Source organism: Mercenaria mercenaria, chromosome 1, assembly GCF_021730395.1.
Source record: "Mercenaria mercenaria strain notata chromosome 1, MADL_Memer_1, whole genome shotgun sequence".
NCBI classification, from domain to species: Eukaryota; Metazoa; Mollusca; class Bivalvia; order Venerida; family Veneridae; genus Mercenaria; species Mercenaria mercenaria.
The window spans coordinates 94,130,755-94,144,977 of NC_069361.1; the positions used below are offsets into that span (position 1 = coordinate 94,130,755).

The 14,223-nt window shown below is 36.6% G+C and overlaps 1 protein-coding gene across 1 annotated transcript in view; it reads left to right on the forward strand.

Moving 5' to 3' along the window:
• Positions 1–14,223, forward strand: part of LOC123530053 (son of sevenless homolog 1-like) — a 40,018-nt gene that overhangs the window by 12,135 nt on the left and 13,660 nt on the right. The window contains exons 7-15 of the mRNA XM_045310744.2: positions 511–621; positions 3,220–3,318; positions 5,673–5,800; positions 6,422–6,552; positions 8,653–8,841; positions 9,516–9,636; positions 12,048–12,131; positions 13,203–13,415; positions 13,730–13,849. Coding sequence (XP_045166679.1) covers positions 511–621; positions 3,220–3,318; positions 5,673–5,800; positions 6,422–6,552; positions 8,653–8,841; positions 9,516–9,636; positions 12,048–12,131; positions 13,203–13,415; positions 13,730–13,849 — 1,196 coding nt within the window. The remainder of the gene's footprint in view (positions 1–510; positions 622–3,219; positions 3,319–5,672; positions 5,801–6,421; positions 6,553–8,652; positions 8,842–9,515; positions 9,637–12,047; positions 12,132–13,202; positions 13,416–13,729; positions 13,850–14,223) is intronic.

The following is a 14,223-nucleotide window of genomic DNA, read 5'->3' on the forward strand; positions in this document are numbered from 1 at the left end:
GAAACGTCATGAACGAAACATTTGATTTTAAACATGCAGTTTAGATATAAATGACGAATAAAGTTTTATATCAAACTCAGCCAAGACTGAAAATGTTTTGTGAACATGATACCTTGTTATTACGGGAACCGGTGAAATGATGCCCACTTGCCCCTGAAATAAACAATAAATGGCAGGTCAAAATGCTAATTAGGTTGTCCTATGGACAACTTTAAATTTCACCTGTTAAATATTCTATAAGCATTAAATCTTATACCAGTAAAATCTATCAGTAAATGGACACTCATTGGTGTTGGATGTTAAGTACAGTTTGCATTAAATGTTATGACTTCAAATAAATTCAAAGCAGTTCGTATATTTCTTATCCAAGGCAAGTTAGTCAATGTGGGCAAGTTAATATTGAGTTTGGCTTGCACTGCAGGTAACACAGTAAGAAAAATGAAGTGTAAAGTTGTTTTTGTTGATAATAAAGTATTACAAGTATGGTACCACTGATGTATTGCCTTGCAGGGTGAGGAGTTCGGTGTTTACATGAGATATGTTGATGATATGATGGCACCTCAAGGCAAAGACAGACTGCATACCCTCATGCAGAGACCAGATTTCAGTCAAACATTACAGGTATTTAATCAGCAATGTCTTTTTTAGTATGGTCTGTAGAAAATAGATATATATTAATCAACAGCTCCCGCTGTCACCTAATTTAGTGTAAAGGTTTGAATGTTTATCCATTTTTCAAGAGTTATCAGAGAATGATGTTTTCTTTGTGTGAAAAGTCAAGCTCTCAAAGGTTATTGACACACAGCTGTCTTACAAGTCTAGATTTTTATGTGATTGGAAATAAGCCAGTGGGGTTAGTGATATCCATACATGCTATACATATAAGTAAATATAATTATAGAGCCTGGCATGGCTTGTCATGATATTGAAAATCAATTTTGTTACAGTTTACAGTTCTGGTGTGTAAAGAAAGAAATGGAAGTAACATTTTGCTTATTATTTCTCATAATATGTGGGGAGATCAGTTGATTTTGTGCTGTCTGTATGTCTGTCTTAGAACGGTGTCCGGACTACCCCTGTTCTGAAACTACTTGAAGGATTTCAACCAAACCTTGTCAGAATGTGTAGTACCGAGGCTAGTTTTTCATCAAGATCCTTAAATTTCAGCATAGTAGCCAATTAAAAGAACTTGTACTCAAATATACACAAGGATAGTGCAGTGGTGCAAGATCAACTTCTGTCAGGATTTCTTCAGGAACTGCTGTGTTATAGCATTTCAGTTGCTTTTAAATCCGCAGATTCCTACATTATGAAGTAGACAATAGATAGAACTTCATTATACTTAATATAATACATGTAAATGTACAACCACTTAGTTTGGTGGTGCACATGCAACTTTCAGCAGGATCGCATCAATTACCTGAGTAACTGCCCTTGAATTATTTTAAATCCTAAAATAACTACATAACCAAGAAGCCAGGTGACAGAATTTCATTATACTTAAAATGAATGTACAACAGAATAGTGCAATGTTGCATACACTATTGTCAGGAACTCTTCAGTAACATTGATTTACTCCAGTCTGTGTGTCTGTCTGTCACAAAGCTTGTCTGCACTCTTAAGTCGAACATTTCTCATCCGATTTTCACCAAACTTAAACAAAATGTGTTTGACCATAAGACCTCGCCCAAGTTCGATAACTAGCCAAATCGGTCCAGGCGTATTGGAGTTATGGCCCTTGAATTATTAAAAATTGGCTTTTTTACTTTTGTCCGCACTCTAAGTTGAACATTTCATATCCGATCTTCACCAAACTTGAACAAAATGTGTTTGACCATGAGACCTTATCCAAGTTCGATAACTAGCCAAATACACCCAGGCACTTTTGATTTATGGCCCTTGATTTACTGATTTGATCCACTCGTCCAGACCATATAATTGAATCCACTCGTCTAAACCATCTAGAGAAACTAGACATTTTTCATAGGGGCAGTTGTGGGAGACATGCGCTTCTCTCAAAAGCATCTCTAGTTGCCCTTTAATTGTGTGGTAATTAACTGGTACCTACATTATGAAGAAGCCAATGCTAGAACTTTATTATACTTAAGGGATTATTTTGGGGCGCGATTTATGCAATTTCTTACAAAAATATTGAAGGAATTGCACCAAAAATACTTAAAAGAGAGAAATTCTCGCATCAAAGTTTTCAGTCATTATCCTTTCTGGTAAATATTCTTTTCGGAATAATACCCAACCCAACGAACAAGTCAATCTTCTAAAACAATTGGGAATTCCTATAATTCTATCTTTAAACTTAATATCTCATGCGTGACGTATACGACCAATTGAAATATTCCAATATTTACTACGCCCAATCAGCATGCTTGATACACAATTTACGAAACGTCTAATGGCTGCAAGGCCCTACATATCGCAAAAATTAATCCTCACGTAAATATTCACCATTAGTATAATTCGAATTCAAAGTATGACACCATTTTTACAATTTCGGGAATATGAAACCTCGCGAACATACTTAAAATTTCAAATTCGTGAAATTTTGACCCAGAAAATACGTGCTTTTACAGTATACGAATTATTTACAGGGTTCTATATTATATTTACAGGGCTGTGTGTTATGTTTGCAGGGCTATTTGTTATATTTTCAAAGCTATGTGTTATTTATTTACAAGGTTATGTGCGTGTTAGTTATTTACATATTTACATAGATGTATTAACAAGGATATATCGAGGGTTCATCGCAATAAGGGCGTATCTACATATAATAACTATATGTAGATACGCCCTTATTGTGTTGAACCCTCGATATGTGTTACAGGGTTATGTTATATTTACAGGGTTATGTGTTATATTTACAGGGTTATGTGTTATATTTATAGGGTTATCTGTTATATATCAAGGTTATGTATTATATTTACAGAGTTATGTGTAATATTTACAGGGTCATGTGTTATATTTATATATTTACAGAGTTATGTGTAATATTTACAGGGTCATGTGACTGTAATATTTACATGGTTATGTATTATAATGCAGGGTTATGTGTTATATATACAATGTTATATATTTGCAGGGTTTGTGTTATATTTATGGGATTATGTGTTATATTTACATGGTTATGTGCTATATCTACTAGGCTATGTGTTATATTTACATGGTTATGTGCTATATCTACTAGGCTATGTGTTATATTTACAGGGTTATGGAAGTGGGTTTAAAGATGCGATGAAGTATGTGTTACCAAAGCTGTTGTTAGGACCTATATATCACTGTCTTCATTACTTTGAAGTTTTAAAGGTAAAATCATTCTTGAAATAAATGTCTGTATATTATTATTATTATACCAGAGTTATATAGTGCCCTTTTCATGATCAATTTCACGTTCAAAGGCGCTTTACATAGTTCAAATGCAGCCACACAGGGCGCATAATTCATCCTCTACTAGTACAGACACAGAGCGATCTGACCAGAGGGACAGAGTGAGACGAAGCCCCCACGACAGAGAGATCAGAAATCAGATAAGGATTGTCCGGCTAACTTAGCCTAGCTCGTTGTGAATAGACAGCCTGGTTCTTAAACGTGCCCAGTGTATAGCACTGATACACGCAAGGATTGCCTGGGTTCCTGACCAGTACACCTCTAGTTGGGTGGGAAACACTGAAAAGCGTTTCTGAAAATTCCAGAGTAGCTGCCAGGGATCGAACCCCCGACCTCAGGATTGGAAGGCCAGTGTGCAAACCACTGAGCTATCCGTCCACCTTTGAAAATATTCAAATCTATTACCAAACCTAGTGTTCCAGTATTATTTTGATGGACTTATAAAGTCATTCCTTTTACAATTGATCCCCCCCTTACCCCCATATTTAGCGACATGCATTAATTATGTACCCCCCCCCCCCCAGGGGGAGACATATTGTTTTTGCCCTCGCCGTCCATCCATCACACTTCGTTTCCTATCAGTAACTGGAGAACCATTTGATCTAGAACCTTCAAACTTCAAAGGGTGGTATGGCTTATGGAGTAGACAACCCCTATTGTTTTTGGGGTTACTCCATCAAAGGTCAAGGTCACAGGGGCCAGAACATGGAAAACCCTTTCCGATCAATAACTTGAGAACCACTTGACACAGAATGTTGAAACTTTATAGGATGATTGGACTTGCAGATTATATGATCCCTATTGATTTTGGGGTCACTCAATTAAAGGTCAAAGGGACCAGAACATGGACATTTCTGATCAATAACTTGACAACCATTTGACCCAGAACCTTCAAACTTAATAGGGTGATAGGACTTGCAGAGTAGATGACCCCTATTGTTTTTGGGGTCACTTCATCAAAGGTCAAGGTCATAGGGGCCATATGCCTGTCACACTTCATTTTCAATCAATAACTGGAGAACCATTTGACAAAGAACCTTGAAACTTCATTGGTTGATAGGGCTTATGAAGTAGATGACCCCTTTGATTTTTGGGTTTACTTGATCAAAGGTCAAGGCCACAGGGGCCTGAACAGGGAAAACTGTTTCTGATCAATAACTTTAGAACAGCTTGACCCAGAATGTTGAAACTTCATAGGATGATTGAAAATGTAGAGTAGATGGTCCTTGTTGACTTTTGGGTCACTTGATCAAAGTTCAAGGTCACAGGGGCCAGAAAACCGTTTCGTATCTATAACTTAAGAACCATTTGACCCAATACCTTCAAACTTTATAGGCCGATAGGACTTAGGGGATGACCCCTTGGGCTTATTTGAGCAAAGGTCAAGGTAACAGGAGCCTTAACATGGAAAACTTGATCCGATCAATGACTTGGCCCAGAATGTTGAAACTTCATAGGATGATTGGACATGCACAGTAGATGACCCCTATTGATTTTGGGGTCACTTAATCAAAGGTCAAGGTCACAGGGGCTAGAACATGGAAGACCATTTCCATTCCATAGCTTGAGAACCACGAGGCCCAGAATGTTGAAACTTCTTTGGATGGTTGGACATGCTGAGTAGATGATCCCTATTGCAGCCAGTCATTGGTGTCTCTTGGACTTTTGCTCCTGTCCCCTATTGACTTCTTGCCTATTACTACTATGCATTGGGGGAGACATGCACTTTTCTACAAAAGCATCTTCTAGTTTAAACTAGAATTGTGGTTGACACAGTTCAAGGTTAAATATGTAGCCATTTCAGAGAGGGTTAATCAGATTTTGGTGAAGTAATGAATTTGTTGGAAACTTTAACATCTTATCATTTACACTTATTTATGCTAACTTAGCACTCTTAGCACTCAATACAGGTTGCACTACTTAGCACTCAATACAGGTTACATTTTCAAAGTATAAGAGCAATTGCTGAGAAACTTTGAAGACTTGTTTGTCATCATTAGTTGAGTATGTTGGGAAATAACTATTACTATTACTTCCATTTGTCAGAATTATGACCCTTTTTATACTTGGAAAATTGGAATTCCTTGGTAAACACTTTTGTTTAGGTCCAATTTTTTAAATACTGTAACAGCTGTAGCTTTTTGTTCCATATGTAAATCTGCTACATAATATGTGATGTAAAAAATACCTTAAAATGTTGCTTAAATGCGATTGACCACCTTTGAAATTGGTGACACAGATTTGAATTCATGTCAGTTTTGTTTTGTATACAGGCTTTAATAGCTACTAGTCCCAATGAAGAAGACAGTGAATGTTTGGAGCAAGCTAGTGGTCTGTTAGCTCCTATCAAATATCTCATGGAGAATAAATTCTCTGGCAGTCTGGCAAAAAAGAAACCCTGGTAAGTTAGTTTATTTTGTTCAGAAAAGAAAATTTTTGAGCCGCTTGATGGGGAAACCAACATTGTGCGTTTGCGGCCAGCATGGATTTAGACAGCCTGCGCATCCACGCAGTCTGGTCAGGATCCATGCTGTTTGCTTTCAAAGCCTATTACAATTAGAGAAACCGTTAGCAAACAGCATGGATCCTAACCAGACTGTGCGGATGCGCAGGCTGGTCTGGATCCATGCTGGTCGCAAATGCACTATGTTGGTTTTCTCATGTTGCGGCTCAAATATTTACAAGGCTGATTACTGTACCAGTCTGACTTGCAATTTTTTATAGCCAACACTAAGATGTACAGTGCAAAAACCCTTTCTCAAGCATTAATGGCTCAAACACGTTGACTGACACCAGCAATACATGTGGTCCCCAACTGTTTTAACTCGAGCATTTTACTTGTTCTCGTGTAGCCTTGAGTGTTCAATGTTTCACTGTACTAAGATTACTTAATAGATCGGTTCAGCTAACACTTTAAAAAGAAAAAAAAGTACTTCCGTGAGTTACACATACGTAATGTTAACTTAATAAATTGGATTGTTTTACGTTATGTTTGCTATATCATGCTTTCCTGTTTATGTAGGGAGACATCATTGAGGTTACAGGGTAGAACTGGTCGTCAGGCTGTTGTACAGAAAATGTCAGAACTACAAAAAAGTATAGACGGCTGGGAAGGAAGAGACATTTGGCAGAGTTGTAGCGAATTTATTCTAGGTATGTATTATTCCTCTTTTCATGTAATAAAGCTGTAAACTGTACACTCTTTCAAGACTGTTCTTTGGATAAAATTTTTTAGCTCACCTGTCACAAAGTGACAAGGTGAGCTTTTGTGATCGCGCGGTGTCCGTCGTCCGTCCGTGCGTCCGTAAACTTTTGCTTGTGACCACTCTAGAGGTCACATTTTTCATGGAATCTTTATGAAAGTTGGTCAGAATGTTCATCTTGATGATATCTAGGTCAAGTTCGAAACTGGGTCACGTGCCGTCAAAATCTAGGTCAGTAGGTCTAAAAATAGAAAAACCTTGTGACATCTCTAGAGGCCATATATTTCACAAGATCTTCATGAAAATTGGTCAGAGTGTTCACCTTGATGATATCTAGGTCAAGTTCGAAACTGGGTCACGTGCCGTCAAAAACTAGGTCAGTAGGTCTAAAAATAGAAAAACCTTGTGACCTATCTAGAGGCCATATTTCTCAATGGATCTTCATGAAAATTGGTCAGAATGTTCATCTTGATGATATCTAGGTCAAGTTCGAAACTGGGTCACGTGGGGTTAAAAACTAGGTCAGTAGATCTAAAAATAGAAAAACCTTGTGACCTCTCTAGAGGCCATATTTTTCATGAGATCTTCATGAATATTGGTCAGAATGTTTACCTTGATGATATCTAGGTCGAGTTCGAAACTAGGTCACATAGGGTCAAAAACTAGGTCATTAGGTCTAAAAATAGAAAAACCTTGTGACCTCTCTAGAGGCCATATTTCTCAATGGATCTTCATGAAAATTGGTCAGAATGTTCATCTTGATGATATCTAGGTCAAGTTCGAAACTGGGTCACGTGGGGTTAAAAACTAGGTCAGTAGATCTAAAAATAGAAAAACCTTGTGACCTTTCTGGAGGCCATATTTTTCTTGAGATCTTCATGAATATTGGTCAGAATGTTCACCTTGATGATATCTAGGTCAAGTTTGAAACTAGGTCATGTGGGGTCAAAATCTAGGTCAGTAGATCTAAAAATAGAAAAACCTTGTGACCTCTCTAGAGGCCATATTTCTCAATGGATCTTCATGAAAATTGGTCAGAATGTTCACCTTGATGATATCTAGGTCAAGTTCGAAACTGGGTCACGTGCGGTCAAAAACTAGGTCAGTAGGTCTAAAAATAGGAAAACCTTGTGACCTCTCTAGAGGCGATATTTTTCAATGGATCTTCATGAAAATTGGTCGGAATGTTTACCTTGAAGATATCTAGGTCAAGTTCGAAACTGGGTCACGTGGGGTTAAAAACTAGGTCAGTAGATCTAAAAATAGAAAAACCTTGTGACCTCTCTAGAGGCCATATTTTTCATGAGATTCTCATGAATATTGGTCAGAATGTTCATCTTGATGATATCTAAGTCAAATTCGAAACTGGGTCACATGGGGTCAAAAACTAGGTAAGTAGGTCTAAAAATAGAAAAAACCTTGTGACCTCTCTAGAGGCCATATTTCTCAATGGATCTTCATGAAAATTGGTGAGAATGTTCAGTTTGATGATATCTAGGTCAGGTTCGTAACTGGGTCATGTGCGGTCAAAAACTAGGTCAGTAGGTCGAAAAATAGAAAAACCTTGTGACCTCTCTAGAGGCCATATTTTTCTTGAGATCTTCATGAAAATTGGAGAGAATGTTCACCTTGATGATATCTAGGTCAAGTTTAAAAGTGGGTCACGTGCCTTCGAAAACTAGGTCATTAGGTCAGATAATAGAAAAACCTTGTGACCTCTCTAGAGGCCATATTTTTCAATGGATCTTCATGAAAATTGGTCAGAATTTTTTATCTTGATGATATCTAGGTCACATGTGCTCAAAAACTAGGTCACTATGTCAAATAATAGAAATAACGACGTTATACTCAGTTGAACACTGGGTCATGTGGGGATAGGTGAGCGATTCAGGACCATCATGGTCCTCTTGTTTATGTATTAGTCCATTAAACTTTAGATTTTTTATTCTTTATGAGTATTCTAAAGGATCTTTATGAAATTTGCTATCTTTATCATTCTTTCAAGAAAATGTTTGCTAGCATCCACAACAATGTTTGTTGTATATTCTAGATGGTGTGTTAATGAAGCATGCTCGTGGTAAGAACACTGAACGACATGTATTCTTGTTTGATGCCCTGATTGTGCTGTGCAAACAGAACCTCCGCAGAACATCTGTGTCTCAACCACAGGGAGAATTTAAACTGAAGGAGAAATTTAACATCAGAAAAATAGAAGTACGGGATAAAGAAGACTGTGATGGTAAGCTGTACATGTATAATAACGGGAGAAAGAGTGGAGACTGTGCGGTTAGCTGTACATTTAAAATAAGAGGGAGGCAGAGTGGAGACTGTGCGGTTAGCTGTACATTTAAAATAGGAGGGAGGCAGAGCAGTTAGCTGTACATTTAAAATAAGAGGGAAGTACATAAAGAATGAGCTTTGGATTGTATTTGGGATCACAGTTACTAAAAATAGAAGAATGTTTTCCTCTCAAAAACTAAGCATGAGATATATATAAAGTTGGAACTTAGTATGTTAATAGTATAGAGAGGTTGAAAGATTGATTTGTGTCAAGGTCACTGTTAGATTAGGGACACTGTTACTTTAACCCTTATCAAGCTGGACATGATTGGTTCTGCCTTTGCGACCAGTGTAGATCATGATCAGCTTGCACGTTCGCCATTCAGTCAGTACCTTTTTGGTAAGCGCCCCTTTCAACAGTTAATGGTACTGTCCAAACTGAAAGATTGACAAGTTCATTAAAGAAATTTAGCAGGGTATGGGTTGTGGAATTTTGTTTTTTAAAAACCAGATTTTCATGGAATTTCTACATTTCTTGTTTCAGGAGGGAAGTTGTTGGCATAAAGGTACACAATGTTAAAGTTATGAAACTGAGATTTGCGTTGCTTAATATGGCTTTTCATTTATTTTCAGATTATAAGAACGCATTTGAATTACAAGCCAAAGACCACAGTAACCATGTATTACTGGTTGCCAAGACACCAGAGGAAAAAAGCAACTGGATGGCTGCTCTCATATCACTTCAAACTAGAAGGTAACATAATGCGTTATTTTATACCTTAGTGTCTGTTTGAACTAGTCTGAAAATAAAAGTTTATGTTCTGCAAGGCAGTAGCATGCGTTTGATCCCAAATAAAGTTACTCGGGATAGGATACGTAAAAAGTCATTTGTACTGTAATCTCTTGTTTTATGTTAGGAAGTTGTCAGGTACTTGCAAGTTGTGTAAGGCATCCACAACCTCAGTTAGGGAAAAGCTTGTTCTCTGTAATAAAGGATGCTCCTGATCTGAAATGTGTGATGCCTCATGCTGAATTGGTTAATGTGAAGGTCACTTCATGATGTACAATGTAAATGCTGAACATATACTGTGAAATCATTAATATTCGTGGGGGATTAATTTTCGTGGATTTTGTGGTTGAGTCAATCCACGAAATTTGATCCCAATGAACGTGTAAAATTCCCATTCATTTTATGTTCAAAAATTGAAATCCACGAATTCATATCCCCATGAAATTGCCATCTTGACAAAAACCACGAAATTTCATGCCCACGAAATTAAATGATTTTACAGTATGTTAGATCTCATTTGCTTTATAATGTAAGTGATCTTTTTCCAATAGAGAATTACTGAATTTCTTTATTAGCTCACCTGTCACAAAGTGACAAGGTGAGCTTTTGTGATCGCGCGGCGTCCGTCGTCCGTGCGTCCGTAAACTTTTGCTTGTGACCACTCTAGAGGTCACATTTTTCATGGGATCTTTATGAAATTTGGTCAGAATGTTCAGCTTGATGATATCTAGGTCAAGTTCGAAACTGGGTCACGTGCCATCAAAAACTAGGTCAGTAGGTCTAAAAATAGAAAAACCTTGTGACCTCTCTAGAGGCCATATATTTCACAAGATCTTCATGAAAATTGGTCAGAATGTTCATCTTGATGATATCTAGGTCAAGTTTGAAACTGGGTCACGTGCCTTCAAAAACTAGGTCAGTAGGACTAAAAATAGAAAAACCTTGTGACCTCTCTAGAGGCCATATTTTTCATGAGATCTTCATGAATATTGGTCAGAATGTTCACCGTGATGATATCTAGGTCAAGTTCGAAACTGGGTCACATGGGGTCAAAAACTAGGTCATTAGGTCTAAAAATAGAAAAACCTTGTGACCTCTCTAGAGGCCATATTTCTCAATGGATCTTCATGAAAATTGGTCAGAATGTTCAGCTTGATGATATCTAAGTCAAGTTCGAAACTGGGTCACGTGGGGGTAAAAACTAGGTCAGTAGATCTAAAAATAGAAAAACCTTGTGACCTCTCTAGAGGCCATATTTTTCATGAGATCTTCATGAATATTGGTCAGAATGTTCATCTTGATGATATCTAGGTCAAGTTCGATACTGGGTCATGTGGGATCAAAAACTAGGTCAGTAGGTTTAAAAATAGAAAAACCTTGTGACCTCTCTAGAGGCCATATTTCTCAATGGATCTTCATGAAAATTGGTCAGACTGTTCACCTTGATGATGTCTAGGTCAAGTTCGAAACTGGGTCACGTGCGGTCAAAAACTAGGGCAGTAGGTCTAAAAATAGAAAAACCTTGTGACCTCTCTAGAGGCCATATTTTTCAATGGATCTTCAGGAAAATTGGTCAGAATGTTTACCTTGATGATATCTAGATCAAGTTCGAAACTGGGTCACGTGGGGTTAAAAACTAGGTCAGTAGATCTAAAAATAGAAAAACCGTGTGTTGTGACCTCTCTAGAGGCCATATTTTTCATGAGATCTTCATGAATATTGGTCGGAATGTTCACCTTGATGATATCTAGGTCAGGTTCGAAACTGGGTCACGTGGGGTCAAAAACTAGGTCAGTAGGTCTAAAAATAGAAAAACCTTGTGACCTCTCTAGAGGCCATATTTCTCAATGGATCTTCATGAAAACTGGTGAGAATGTTCAGCTTGATGATATCTAGGTCAGGTTCGTAACTGGGTCACGTGTGATCAAAAACTAGGTCAGTAGGTCGAAAAATAGAAAAACCTTGTGACCTCTCTAGAGGCCATATTTTTCACAAGATCTTCATGAAAATTGGTGAGAATGTTCACCTTGATGATATCTAGGTCAAGTTTAAAAGTGGGTCACGTGCCTTCAAAAACTAGGTCATTAGGTCAAATAATAGAAAAACCTTGTGACCTCTCTAGAGGCCATATTTTACAATGGATCTTCATGAAAATTGGTCAGAATGTTTTATCTTGATGATATCTAGGTCACATGTGCTCAAAAACTAGGTCACTATGTCAAATAATAGATATAACGACGTCATACTCAGTTCAACACTGGGTCATGTGGGGATAGGTGAGCGATTCAGGACCATCATGGTCCTCTTGTATCATAAAGAATGAAAATTGGGTATTGGTTGGTAGCCATGCAAGTCAACTTTTATTTTTATTGCAGTATGTTGGAGAGACAGCTAGACACAATATTAAGAGAAGAGGAAAAACAAACTCCATTAAAACTGCCAACTCCTGAGGAGTATAGGTAACAAATACATTCTGTTTGTGAAATATGCTCTTAAAGCTGTCATATCTTTACCTGACCTTATTAAGACTTGTTGCCATTTGTATTTGTTAAGGTAGTTCTGCACGTTTGAAAAACCGGAAGTGATGGCGTAACGTCATTTATCCGGAAAACGTAGAATAAAGCCTGGATTCGGCGTACGGAAATGAAAATCAATTTATGAATTAATCGAAACCTGTGAGTAAATTTATTACAATGGCACTGTTGCTATATTTCTAAAGTCAAAATATGATGTCAAAACATATGGCACGTTAAAAAATCAAAATAATGTCTTAAAATTAGCGTGAAATGTCCGGTTCACTTTAATCATGATCACATACCTCAAAAATAAGCACACGGACCTATATATTTTATTTCACCAAATTATAGGCCATATGTTTATTAACTAACGTGAGAAGTTTCATCAAAATCTACATTGTAGAAAAAATTCTATTTTTGAAAATGTTATGAAAGTTATGATTTTCCCATAGACTCCCATTATGAAATATTGCATGAGGTCCAAATTTTTCAAATCAGTCTAGCAAAAAATCAAGCACACGACCCTATCTTTTTTATTTGCTGAATTTTCTAGGTATATTATGAAGTTTTGAAAAATCAGAGTTTAATCAAATTCTACATTGTAGAAAAAATTTCGATCCAAACGTTCAGAACTACCTTAAGTTCAAACATTTTGCTCAAAAAATAATTTCTGTATTCCTGTACCAGGAAGTAGCCTCACTAGGTCAGATAAAATCCCATTTTTGAAAGAAACAAACATTTCTATGCAAATTAAATTATACTTTAACAAAGTATGTATATATTTTACAAAAGTTCTTGGTGTTGTCATAAATCAGTGGGTTTCAAATTTGAATAACATGCCTTTCAAGACAGTTATAACCACATGCTTCATCTGCCCTTGCTTGCAGATGCTATGTCTGATAAAAATAAACTTCATGTTCATGTAATTAGAGGGACTAAAAATCTGGTTAAATTAGATGCAATGAAAAATCAAATGGAAGAAAAGTCATTTATGTCATATTTTCTTTATTTCAGTTTTGCAGTAGAGGATTCAGAGAATAATATTGTATTTGAGGATCAGCCAGCGGCCCCAGGCGAGAGTCCACTAATTAAGGGCGGGACCCTTATAAAATTGGTGGAACGTCTCACATATCATATGTATGCTGATCCAAAGTTTGTGCGAACCTTTCTTACCACATATAGGTCATTCTGCAGTCCTAAACAGTTACTTGAGATGCTCATTGAAAGGTACATTTTGTATTTAACAAAATGATAGAATATATTGTAAAGTATATCTGGAAAATTGTTATGTATCACATGCATGCTGTCCATATCACAAGTCTGAGATATCCTGCACTTAGCTTTGAATTTTCTTTTGTAATCCATTTAATTTTGCAGATAATGTATGAATCAAAAAGAAGCTGAGAAAACTCTGGTTGAACTTTGATAATTGACTTGCAGATGTAAAGCATGCATAATTACTTTAAATTATTATGACACCTATCATTTTTGCACTCTTTTTAGAAAAATTTAGTGATTGAAATTTATTGAATTGTTTACAGGTTTAAGATTCCTGATATAGAGATGGATCCTGAGATGGTAGCTGATAACAATGACAATTTACAGTTGAGGGATGATCTCAAAAGATTCCGCAAGGAATACGTCAAACCTGTGCAATTTCGGTGAGTTACTGTTAATAGAATGTAGGATCATCATTTAAGTGAATTCATCAACATACTCACTTTTGAAATGTGTTATAATATAATGTCGAACGTTGAAAATTTATAAGTTATTGTGATCTCAATTAATTTGAAATTCATTGATATAGAATTTCATTCTTAGGGTAACATAATTATTTTAGAGGGCTTCAGTTAGTAGATTTCAAAGATTGTAAAATTTGTATGTTAGGATTTAATGTCATGGATTTACACTACCACAAATTCTGTGGTCAACACTTCTTTCACATACTCTTTATTTCCCTGATAGACTTCATTTGATTTTAGAATAGCTGCATCTGTTGTTTTTTTAGCTCACCTGTCACGAAGTGACAAGGTGA